The 12928-nt window shown below is 43.2% G+C and overlaps 1 protein-coding gene across 4 annotated transcripts in view; it reads left to right on the forward strand.

Moving 5' to 3' along the window:
- Window positions 1-700: 700 nt before the first annotated feature.
- Window positions 701-12928, forward strand: part of Msra (methionine sulfoxide reductase A) — a 319535-nt gene continuing 307307 nt past the window's right edge. For 2 of the 4 annotated variants that reach the window (XM_074055267.1, XM_074055268.1), the window contains exon 1: window positions 704-913. In XM_074055267.1, coding sequence (XP_073911368.1) covers window positions 778-913 — 136 coding nt within the window. In that variant the 5' untranslated portion in view covers window positions 704-777. Of the gene's footprint in view, window positions 914-12928 lie in introns of all 4 variants that reach the window. The other 2 variants (XM_074055269.1, XM_074055271.1) reach the window with 2 other exon arrangements.

The following is a 12928-nucleotide window of genomic DNA, read 5'->3' on the forward strand; positions in this document are numbered from 1 at the left end:
GTGGAACTGCAAAGTGACTCATCTGGCTCTTTATATTTAGGCTGGAAACTTGTCACAGGAATAAATGTTATCTCCTGTGATTTCAGAAAAAAAAGTGACTCAATATTACCACCAACATCACCTAAATTGTGCTGACGGAGGTATTTATGCCTAGCTCCTTCATCTTATGGCTTGTAAAATAGGTTGAAGGGCGCGTTTACACCTATGCAAACATCCATCCACCCACCCATCACGTACATGCAACCGTACACCTTCTATCATCTATCTATTGTGCTGAACACATAATCCCTAGTCTGTGCTTTCTGAGATGTGGGCTTTGCTTTTACTTTGGACCAACAGAAATTCATGTGATGATGTGTTACTACAAAGGCTCCAGGGACAACGGTCGGACATTTCCTAGGTCCTCTTCCGGCTCACAGCTTACACACTGAGGAACTGCTAAGGAGCTGGTGACTCGGCAGGAAACTTCGGAATCACACGACGCCAGCAGGCGAGGCTGGCCAGTTTTGGCTCCTGCCGCTTCACGTACTTGTCGGCAACCAGGACACTTGCTCTCCCGGGGAGAACTTTGTCCCCAGGCAGGCAGCCAAAGCCTGGGCAGGGGCTGGCCGGCGCGGCACCCCTGGGGAAGAACACGCCCTCGGTGACGGCCGCCCGCCCGGCCTTGGGCAATCGCGGCTCCAGGCGCCCGCCGTCCGCGGCTCCAGGCGCCCGCCCGCCCTCCCGGTGAGCGCCCGCCCCAAGCCCCGCTCCTCGCGCGGCCGCGCCGTCCCGCCCATGCTCTCGGCCACCAGGGGGGCTCGCCAGCTCTTCTGCAGCCTCCTTCCCAACCCGAGGATGGGCGACTCCGCCTCGAAGATCGTCAGCCCCCAAGAGGCCTTGCCGGGCCGGAAGGAGCCGACCCCCGTAGCAGGTAAAGAGCCGCACGCCGAGGGCGCGGGCGTCGCCGCGGCGCATGCGCGCCGGACCGGAAGGAAGCCGCGGGCGCCTCGGGCGGGGCGTGGGCCGGGCTCTGCGCAGGCGCACAGAGGCGCGGGCTCGCCGGGCGCGGGGCTCTGCGGGCGTTTCTCCCTTTGTTTAGCTTTTCACGTGTTAGTACAAAACAGAGGGTGCACGCCTGCAGTCCTACCTACTTGGGAGGCTGAGGTCGGGAGGATCGCGGTTCGAGGACAGCCCAGGCAAATAGTTCTACCCCTTTCCCCATCTCCAAAATAACCGGAGCAAAATGGGCTGGAGGTGTGGCTCAAGTAGTGGAGTGCCTGTGCAAAGTCCTGAGTCCAAACCCCAGTACTACAAAAAAAAAAAGTACAGTACCTGGCCGGACCCCCGCTTTGGGCAGGAAAGGTACGACGGGGGTGCCCTGCACCGAGGTGCTCTGCTTCCCTGTTCTTTTTTGGCAAGGTCACCTGCAGTGATGGTGCCACTTGGATTTTGAAGCTGAGTCTCAGGCCAGTGTCCCAGCTTCCCTTGTCCTTCAGGGATCGGGGCCATCAGTCGCATGGAGGTGTCATTTTAGAGCAGTGCTTCTCATGACTTTCAAACTGTCCGGTCATTCTGTTTTTGGAATGTACAATAAAGAGGAGATGCAAAGAAAATGGTCCCATGCTTGAATGCTCAGTAATGTCAGCTTGCTACAACAGTTTTCAAAAGCGCTTTCTTAGTTTCTGTCACGGACAGCACGAGTTCACCAGGACTAGGGCCATATTGAGCAACCCTAAGTCTGAACTCTGAAATGATCCAGAATACAAAACTTTTTCAGCACCCGTGGAAAATTCCAAACCAGATCTCATGCTATAGGTCACAGTCAAAATGCAGGTGCGTTAATGTAAGTATAAAACTTCCTGCAGGCTGTGTGCAAAAGGTGTGCATGAAGCATAAATGAATTTCGTGTTTAGCCCACTGTATCTCATTATGTGTATACTAATCTAAAATCTGAAAAAAACCCCAAATCTGAACTACCTCCAGTCCCAAGCATTTCTGATGAGTGGTATTCAACCTGTATTACCTCAGGGCAGTACTTCATAAAGTGTGTCTCCCCTCCCCCACTCCAGCACCATTAACATCAACAGAGGTGGTCATGGCTCCTCACACCTGGCTACTGAATCAGATTGTGGAACCCCAACAATCTGTCTTTGAAATAAGTTTTCCAGGTGATTCTAATGCCTGCTGTATTTTGTAAGCCACTGCCATGGAGGTATTGAGGCATTAAGTGATGTTTAATCTTTTACATATGGCTCAATGCCAAAGAAATCCTGGATTAAAGAATTATCTAACAATTCTTCTATTTTTCTCGTCCTTAAATAATGTTGAGTGGAGGCAGAGGTCATTTTGAGGGTTTTTCATATCACAGAATACTCAGTGTGAGATTAGAAAAGGTAGAGGTTTGGGGGGGTCTGAAGCAGTTTTGAAATGTGTGACCTTTTTCTCATTCATCTAATTATCAGTTTCTGTTTCCTGTCCCCTATCATTTTATCTAATCAAACTCAGTTCTAGAAGTTTATTTTTGACTCAAATTCAGAGACTGAGCATTGAAAAAAATTCCAGATTATTTAACAAATACAAACTACATAACCAGCTTATCTAAACTTCATAAATTTATCTTAAAGAATTATCTTTTAAAAGCCAGTATTCATAGACAAACATCTAAAGTAAGCTATCTAAATACTTAGTTGTTCCAATCTTCCTTTTTGCACACTACAGTGTCTTTGCTATGCCCTCCAGACACCAAAAAAATGAAGAATCTGAAACCTTTTTTCATTTAAAATGTTTCCCACATTATTTTTTAAAAATTAGCATATGTTAATTGTAAAAGGGGTTTCATTGTGATATTTCCATACATGCAATATAACGTATTTTGGTCATGTTTACTCCCCCCCATTATGCTCTTCTTTCATGTCCCCTCAAGCCCCCTTTTATAGTCATGTCTTTTTTTCTTCTTCTTTTTTTTTAGATTCTACATACAAGAGTTGTCTTTCTGAGTCTGGCTTATTTCATTTCACAGGATGATCCCCAGTTCCACTCATTTTCCTACAGATAACAAGATGATGTAATTTCCTTCTTCTTTATGGCTTCATAATACTCCATTGTGTATATATACTACATTTTCTTTATCCATTGTCAGTTGTTGGACATCTGAGCTGATATCTTGGCTATTGTGAATAGTGCTGCAATGAACATGGGCATACAGGTGTCTCTGTTTTGGATTTTATGCTCAGGAGTGGCATAGTGGGATCATATGGTAGCTCTGTTTTTGGTGTTTTGAGGAAACTCCATACTGACGTTCATAGTGGCTGCACTGGCACTAGTTTATATCTCCATCCATAGTGTGTAAGCGTTCCTTTTTCTTCATATCCTTGTCAGCATTTGTTGTTTGTTTTCTTTCCATTATCTTATTGAATAGTTTTGCTAGGTTTTTTAACTTGATCTTCTCCTTCTCCTATGCCCATGACTTTTAAATGATATCTGAGAGGTCTTCCCTCCCTTCTCTCCTCCCTCCCTCCCCTCCTTTCTGTCATTGTCTGAATGTTCTAATTCAGCTACCTTGTTTCAAAGTCCTGATATTCTCTTTTCACCTTTATCAGTCTGTTGTCAAAGCTTTCAACTGAGTTTTTTATTTGATTTATTGAGCTTTTTTCATTTCCAGAATAGGACTTTTAGGTCTTTATTGAATTCCTCTTTCATATCCTCTATTGTCTTCCTTATTTCATTGAGCTCTTTATTTGTATTCTCTTGGAATTAATTCAGGAGTTCATTCATGTCCTCTTTAATTTCATTGATCACTCTTATAATTACTCTGAGATTTCATCCACTTTGCTATCATTAGAGTCCATTATTAATGGAGTTGTTGACTTTTGGAGGAGTCATGTTGCTGTGTTTTTTCATTTTTCTTGTGTTTCTGTATAAAGATTTGAGCATCTGAGGCCAACTTACTGGTTGGAGGTTTTAACCACCCGTAATCTTTCAGTTGAAGCAGTCTCTGTCCGGACAAGAATGGATAGTGGCAGGGTTGATGTGCAGTTCCTCACCACTGGACTGGGGGTTGTAGCTCATATGCTTACAGCACTGTCCCAATCTCCAGCACCACTCAGGGAGGGAGAAGAAAATCAACCGCAGTCTCTTGTAGTGCCTAGTGTACAGATATGTGAGTTGAGGGCCAGGTCAAACAAAAGTCAGTTATTGACTGCAGAGCTGTATTCACTTGGACGCTTGTCTTCTTGTCTTCTTTGTGTATTGGGAGCTGCTGCTGGCTGTAGCTTTGTGACCTGTGGTTCAGGAAGGTTCCCACTTATTCTACTAGTCCGCCTGATTGTGTCCCTAGTGGAGGTAAATGTCCCCCAGATGTGTTGGAAAGTGGGGAGTGGAACAAACAGAGCACAGAAATCTGGACTGAAGGGAGAGAACTGAGGGACTCAGGCTTTCTGCCTGTCAGTCTTAGTGTTTTCAGACATGCCAGCAGTTAACCATGCTGTGGGAGGAAGGAGGCTAGGGAAATTGTATGATCCAGGGGACCTGGGCTCAGAGCTCACAGTCCTGCTTGGTAAAAAACTCCATGCAGCTGGGAAGCAGAGGCTGAGGAACCTGCCCATGACAGGCTCAGCTTGAATCTCTGTTCCTGCAGTGACCTTCAGGAGATGAGTCTCCTTTCTCTCTAGAGAGTGGGGCTGCAGGCCACTGTGCCCATCACTGCCTGGGTTCCTGCTACTTAAAATTCTCTGTGTGTCCACATTAGACTTTCTCTCTCTCCACACCCTGCTCAGGGCCTGACACTGTAGTGGGCTGTCCCCAGTTCCTGTGGCATGATTGTTCCTTGCTTCCAGGTCCCCAGAGTAGCTCAGTCTCAAATAATAGGTCCTCTTTCAAGATAGTGTCTGGCTATAACACTCTGAGATATGGGGAGTGACAAAATGTCTTTGTTCTCCAATGCTAGCTTGCTATGCTGGAGTAATCACTGTTACACCAAATCCCTACTTTTGAGTTTTAAGACTTGTGGGGCTGGGCACAGGTGGCTCATGCCTATAATCCAAGCTACTTGAGAGGCTGAGATCAGGAGAATTGAGGCTTGAGGCCAGCGCAGGCAAATAGTTCATGAGACCCCCCCATCTCTGAAATAACCAAAGCAAAATAGACTGGAATTGTGGTTCAAGCGTTTGCTTTGTAAGTGTGAAGTCCTGCATTCAAACCCCAGACCCACAAAAAAGAAAAGAAAACAAACGCACACACACAGAAAAAAACTTGTGAGAAGCATGGACTTATCCTGAGGCTGGGTCTGCCAGTTTGTCAATGTGTCACCAAGACTTCCTAACTTACTACCTTGTGGTTATGTCCTTGGCTCCCTGACTCCTTTTATTGGGAGCCAGGATTGTAGTTACTGTTTCCTACTTTCTGTCACCTTTCTGCTTTTCAGCTGTCCTGTCCTTCTTTTGTGATTCATGAAGCTCTTCCTTGTTTTCCCTCTTCAGAATATTCTTTGATACCCTGACTCTTCTCATTCACAGAGTAAAATGGAAGAAACTTCTAATATGCCATCTTTCCCTCTGTTCCCAAAAACTCTTAATAATCAGTTTTCCAAGCTAGTTCAAGATCAAGAATTAGTAGAACAAGATTTAGTTTAGCTTTATCTTAATCAAAGTCTTCCCAAGCAATTTCTTAGCATATAAATGGCACTTTTGGTGAAAGAACAACAAACATTGTAGGAGGAAGCCAACAGTTTCTTTTTATATCACATAATAACTACCTGCAAAATCTCAGGACCTGGTTCCCTCAAGGCTCTCTGTCTTTTCATATAGCTGTGTTTGTTTTTGTTTAGGGCCAAGCCTACAATGCCCATGTCTGGAGTGAGCTTTCTCTTGCTCCTGTTTCTCCTGAACCTAACTGGCCTAACTGGAGGTGATAGGAGATGCAGAAAGGACAAAGGATAGAAGACAGACATGAATAAAGTTGGGGCCAGGTGTGCTGGGCGCTCGGATGGAGGTGCACAACAGCCTCATTGCTTCTTTACTCTAATAACTCTTTTTTTTACTTTGCTTCCTTTCTCTGTCTTTATTCTTTAAGGCCTTACTCCTTTATAATTCTTTAAAACCTTGCTTCTAAAGTCTTTCTTTAAAACCTTGTTTCTTTTCTATTCTTTAAAATCTCTTTCCTTAGATTTGCACTGCTCCATGTTTTCTTTAGCATAATCTCTCTTAGAGTCTTTGCCCTCAGACTTGCACTGTTCCATCAGACTTGCACTGTCCCATGTTCACTCTTTAGCTTTCTTAAAGCCTCGGTGCTCAGACTTGCAAACAACCTCAGTCGCGCCTAAAAACTGCATATGCATAACTCTTAAAGTCCCAGTCCTTAGATTTGCACTGTTCTCTTTAGCTTTTCTTTAGCTTAGCTTTTCTAAAGCCTATGTATAAAGTTCTTGGTGCAGACTTGCACTGTCCCATGTTCTCTTTAATCTCTAGCATAAGTCGGCAGTCCACCAGCAGCATCATTCTCGAAAGCAGCCCACCAATCAATCCATCCCCCATCAAAAATCCCTGCGACCTCCTTCAGTGAGTCTTCTATATCCAGTGGTAAACAAGGAGGTGGAGCAACAGCTGGTGGGATGGGGTGTGACACTGTAACAATAGAAACCTGTGATCTTCCTCTCTGAACATAAACAACTTAGGAAAAGCAGCTGAGCTGCGTTCTGCCTTGCTCTCTTCTGTGGTTGGGGCTGTGCCAAACTCAGCCTGTCATTGAGCACAACTGTGCTTATGACAAGTTCTCATAGGCTTCTCATAATCCACTCCCTACACATGTCCTTATTGTTTAGCTGTTGTAACTTTTTTCCTCCAAAGTATTTACATTTTAGACTGTGGTGTTTCCACTCTCCAGTCCTGGGAGTACTCTTGCCTTGAAGGGTTGCTGAGAACTCTGACTCGTCCATTATGGAAAGCAATGCCATTTACTTGCTGCTTGAAAAGGGCCCCAGTGAATCAAGGAAAAGTTGATGGGGGCAAAGAATATGATTTATTTAATAATACAGAAAAAAAGATGGTGGTCCTGAAAGACCATCTTAACTCAGCACAAATCTCATGTTTGTTTTATTTTTAGGCAAGGAAGAAGGGAGGCTAGTTTAAGTTAGGAAACGATAACTGTAGACCTCTGGGCCTCTCTCCATTAGTTTGGAGTAGATAACTGTAGACCTCTGGGCCTCTCTCCATTAGTTTGGAGTAGATAACTGTAGACCTCTGGGCCTCTCTCCATTAGTTTGGAGTAGGATGTTGTAACCTGTTGACTGGCAGTCTGTTGATTTGGCACACAATCACAGGGTCATGATACCCCCTATATATATTGAAAATATCTTAGTTATTCTTACTTTGGTGTCATCAGACTTGAAAGCAGGAGGAGAGAGATCAGGGAAGTTTGGATAAATCCATCTTGTGCTGCTTGTTTCAGACAAACATTCCTTAAGTGATTAACAAGGGCTGTATGTGTAGGGAGGCAAAACTTCTAGAAAAGAATAGTGGGCTAAGTTTTCTATGAATTATCAGCACAGCCACAACCATAACACACACACACATCAGAGGTGTTGTCTGCAGCAAATCCATTGGGAGACTAATAATACATTACTTAGTTGTGTGACCTACAAAATTAATGATAAAGTCAACTAATAAAAGTAACTAAAAGCAAGCGAAACTAGAGGGTTTATTTAGGGTTTCTCTTGGTTTCAGACCCAGGAACAAGCATTCTTATCTTTAGTGGGTTTCAGTGACTTCAAGCTTGAAAGTTACAAACTTCATGTTATTATTTTGAACATTGAATTCTTTTTGTTCTCAAAATTTATCCTACCTAGCAGCTCCTCACTTCTCTCTGTCAGCTATATATCTTTGTTGTTATCTACACCTGACTCTTTCAAAAGCTCTGTCCCTAAAGTGTCATCTTCTGGAAGATAAGACCTACCTGTTGAGTGACATTGCTCAGCCTAGTACCAGATATGCACTATTACCAAATGCTTTTGGTGCTAAGGGTTATCCTGTTGGTCTTAATCTTTCCTTCTTTGCTTCTTAAGAAAAACTCTATCCTTTTTATCAGCTGCAACCCAGTATAGATTTTCACTAAAAGAAGGTAAGATTCAAATCCTCACACCTTTTTAATGTTTAATTTCTCCCAAGCTACCTAAAGTGGATCAAAACATAAATAGGTGGCTTTGGTGATTGGTTATTATTTTTACATTGTCTTGTAGGTACTAGCTAGTGCAGTCAGATAAGAAAGACAATCAGACGTACAAAAGAAAGGGAAAAGATCAGAAGTTCTTAAATACATATAGGAATATAGCAAGTGGTAAAGGTGATTTCTCAGATCTGTGGAGAATAGATGAAATATGCAGGAAATGATGGTGGGACAAAAAATGTTGAATCCATACTTTGCATCATAAACCAAGTTAATTTCCAAACAGACATATAATGACAATAATAGCTCATTCTTACTGAGTGTACTATGTGCCTGGAACTGTACTAACATTTACTAACATGTTCAATTTTCACTGTAACCTGAGGAAGCAGTAACTATTATTATTCCCATTTATGGGTGTGGAAACTGAGGCCCAGGGAGGTTAGGGAACTTATCTAAGGTGACATAACTGATAATGGGGATGGGGTTGGGTGTGCACCTGGGCAGATTGACTCTAGAGTTTCCAGATGTAACCACTGTACTTTTTTCTAATTAGTTCAATGTAAAAAATGAGACAATTTAAGCAAAAGAAAAGAATTCCTTTATAACCTTGATGTGAAAAATCTGAACATAGTTCTACCATATGATCCAGCAATACCACTCTTGGGAATATACCCAAAAGAATGTGACTCAGATTACTCCAGAGGCACCTGCACACCCATGTTTATTGCAGCACTATTCACAATAGCCAAGTTATGGAAACAGCCAAGATGCCCCAGCACTGACGAATGGATTAAGAAAATGTGGTATCTATACACAATGGAATTTTATGCAGCTATGAAGAAGAATGAAATGTTATCATTCGCAGGTAAATGGATGGAATTGGAGAACATCATTCTGAGTGAGATTAGCCTGGCCCAAAAGACCAAAAATCTTATGTTCTCCCTCATATGTGGATGTTAGATCAAGGGCAAACACAGCAAGGGGATTGGACTTTGATCACATGATAAAGTGAGAGCACACAAGGGAGGGGTGAGGATAGGTAAGACACCAAAAAAACTAGATAGCATTTGTTGCCCTCAATGCAAAGAAACTAATGCAGATACTTTAAAGCAACTGAGGCCAATAGGAGAAGGGGACCAGGAACTAGAGAAAAGGTTAGTTTGAGAAGAATTAACTTAGAAGGTAACACACATGCACAGGAAATCAATGCCAGTCAACTCCCTGAATAGCTATCCTATCTCAACTAGCAAAAACCCTTGGTCCTTCCTATTATTGCTTATACTCTCTCTACAACAAAATTAGAGATAAGGGCAAAATAGTTTCTGCCCTAATAGCGAGGGGTTGGGAGGGTAAGGGAGGGGGTGGGGGGAAGGGGGGAGAAATGACCCAAACATTGTATGCACATATGAATGAAAAAAAAAACAACCTTGGTGTGAGGAAAGCCTTTGCAACTATGATTTGAAAACCAGAAGATGTAAAAGATTGATAAATTAAGTCACACCAAACCTAAAAGTTTGCATGTAGCAAAAATCATATAACCAATGTCAAAAGACAGCCTGTGATACATATGTGCGCACATATGGGGAAGAACTGATCTCCCTAGTACAAAAGAGACATCTGGGAATTAGTAAGAAAGACACCAGCATCCACTAGAAATCCAGGCAAAGGTTTAGGACAGATTTTATGGCAAAGGAAGTACAGTTGGCTCTTAAACATATAAAAGAGTGCTCGACTTCACTCACAATGAGGAGACTGCAAGTACCATTTTTCATTTTTCCGATTGGCAAAAGTCCAGAAGTTTGATGATGCACTCTTTTGGTGAATTCTTAGGGAAACTTGCACTCTTGTATATTGTTGACAAGAGTATACAACTTAGCAGTATCTGTCAAGGATTTAAACGTGTACACCTTTAGATGCAGGAATACACTTACACACATGCCAAGTGATGATGGTAGTAAGCTTCATTTGCAGTAGCCAAAGACTAGAATCAGCCCAAACGCCCACCAATAAGGGGCTAGTTAAATAAGCGATGGTCCACCTCACAATGGAGTACATATCTTTAAGAGCAGGTGTGGAAAAGCAAGGTCAGGACGGCACAGATATGCGCTAACTTTTGTGCAGATAATAATGCCTATGTATAAGGAAACCGAAAGCCGAGCTCAGAGACCAGGAGCTGGGGGTGGGGTGCTGGGCAAAGAGATGAGGATGGCTGGGATACATAGACTTTTTTACAACTTCTGATTTTTCTGATGTGACTACATTATTGAGTTAAATAACTCCACATTGCTGTTTTTAGTCTAATTGACCATTTTATCATCCTTTGTCATACTTAATTTCAAGTTTTTTTTTTAAAATTTGCTCTCTTTTTCTTGTCAAGTATTACTTCCCCCCCAACTTACTTTTGTAATCAAAATCTACATTTTGGCGTGATTTAAAAATCTAAATTTAGAGGGTGAAATTGTAATAAGTTAATCCAAGCCATTTTACATTTCATAAATATTCATTTTTATTGAAGCATCAATTGTGGTGGCATCATTTATACAAAGAAAAGACCTTTGGGGACAAATTCCTTCCTCTATTATGTAGAAAGTATTATGTGTTATTTCTTTTACAATGAGTGATGTACATAGATTTTTTTAAAAAGAAAATGATAGGAAATAGTTTTTCTTTAAAAAATTTTCCCCAGTGTGTGATTAATTTCTAAATTGTAAGACACAAAGCTGTTATTTTTCCTCTTTGCATCCTGCCCAAAGCTCTTAGAATGTTTTATTCTCTCTTCCAGAAGCTTCTGTTTCCCTGACTTCCCTGGGAGGAGACATTCCGTCCCTCCCAGCGTCTGATCCTTGTCTCCCTCCCCAGCGCTGTGTTGTCATCCCCCGTGGAGCCCATCTTCTGCCTGACACAGTGCAGTGTTCTGCCTCGGCAGTGACTCACGTGATTGTGCCCATGTGCATATTCTGATCTTTTTATTCATTCCCTCATTAAATATCTATTAAATGGCTACTTAGGTAAAGCATTGTTTTCCGTATCTTTCCTTATCTTATTCCTTGCTCAAAATTTGCCTGAATTCCATGTCTCCCACGAACCCATCCCTCTTCTCTCAAGCTGAAGTGATTCCTTTCTTCTCTACTGACCCAATCTGTGTCTTACAGTAATGTGATAATGATCTTCTAGAGGGAAAAGCCATGTCCTCTTTGAAGAGAACCCTGTGTTCACTTCATAAAGGGCTCTGCCCACACTAGGCACTCAGTGATGGTTTATTGATATTGGGTAGGGTATGGTCAGTGCCTAAAAACAAAGACCAAAAAGGTGGTCTTTCTGTGTGTCATCATGTGGGCACTGTGACACACAGAAACCAACATAGTTAAACCCTTTGTCCATGGGGCATGTGCTCTCAGTCATTGTTCCAGTGGTGGTGATGGGTTTGTGTCAGTTTCTTCAGACTTTCCCCCATCACTCTTGTGACCTGTAGGAAGCTTTGCTTCTGGCCAGATTGGAGGCGGGTCTCCTCTGTCTGAACCCTAAGCAGAGACTTGCTGAGACTGTGCAGCAGTGGTGGGGAGAGGGTCCCAAGCTTAGTATCATTCAGGCAGGGCCTTGGCCTGCACCTGACGTCCAGGAGTCCCCAGGAGCTCTGCCTAGGGCACAGCAGGGAAGGAGGGCAGGAGGAAAGAGATGGCTGTGACTAACTCTGGGAGGCTGGGTAGGTGAGGAGACACCAGGCTGGTGCATGGGCTTTAGGGAGTGAGTGGGTGCCAGGCCCTCGCAAGGATGGAGTGAAGACCTCTTTGCTGAGGTGCTCTGGTCTTTCCACTGGTCTTGGCAGCCTCCAGCATCTACCCCTGCTGCCTTGGGAGATGACCAGGTCCCTTTCTGCAAAAGAAAAGCCATGGAACCTCTGGTAATATCTGAAAGATGAATCTGGCAAGAAGTGGTTTCAAGGTGTCAATGTGTGCATGATGAATGAAAGCCGTGGATCTTCTACATGCATCTTTCTTCCCGTCATAAACTCGTAGTTGGTCTGAGAGCATCACAATTGTCTGTTTTGCGAATGGGTACTATCTAAGCTGTGAACTACTCAAGGGTTGAAGTGTCTTATTCTTTGTGTGTGGAAGAGTAGGCAGACAACACACACTTGTTGAATGACTGTAGCAAATTACCTTGTGAGGTAGGAGCCCCTCAGAGCAGATAAAAAATTTGCTCTCTTTTTCTTGTCAAGAAAAATATGCATGTGACGTATTGTAGCACATAGCAGACAGTTGAGAAGTGTTGGCATGAGTAGTGGGGAGAATAGTGCAGTGAAGAATACTGAATGAGTGGGTTTGGGGACTTTGGTCTGTCATTGCTTGCTGGTTTGCATGTTACTGGTTTACCCCATCACATCTTAAAACTACATTAACTAAGAATTTCCACAACCAAGTGTAAGTGTGCGTGATAAGGACTAGAGATGCCACTTGTCCTGTACAACCATGGTGGTCTCCTTAACCTGCACTTGCTCTTCTTCCCTCACTCAGAAATCCAGCCCAGGATTGACTGCATGGGGCTGAGTTTTTGCCATGCTGTCCAGAGCTTGTCAGGTTTCCAGTGAGCACAGGGGTGCCGTCATATAGCAAATCAGCAATTTCAGCTTGTATCCATAGCCTTGCCACTTTTTAAGTGAAAAGAGGTTAAAAGGATGGGAGTGTGATTGTGGCCTTTGCTGGCATCGTCCCCCTTTGCTGTTCTCCCTTGTTCTTCTGGATAGCTGGCTTCTTTCATGACTTCAGTCACTCTTGTCTGTCCGTAG

Source organism: Castor canadensis, chromosome 14, assembly GCF_047511655.1.
Source record: "Castor canadensis chromosome 14, mCasCan1.hap1v2, whole genome shotgun sequence".
Classification (NCBI taxonomy): Eukaryota; Metazoa; Chordata; class Mammalia; order Rodentia; family Castoridae; genus Castor; species Castor canadensis.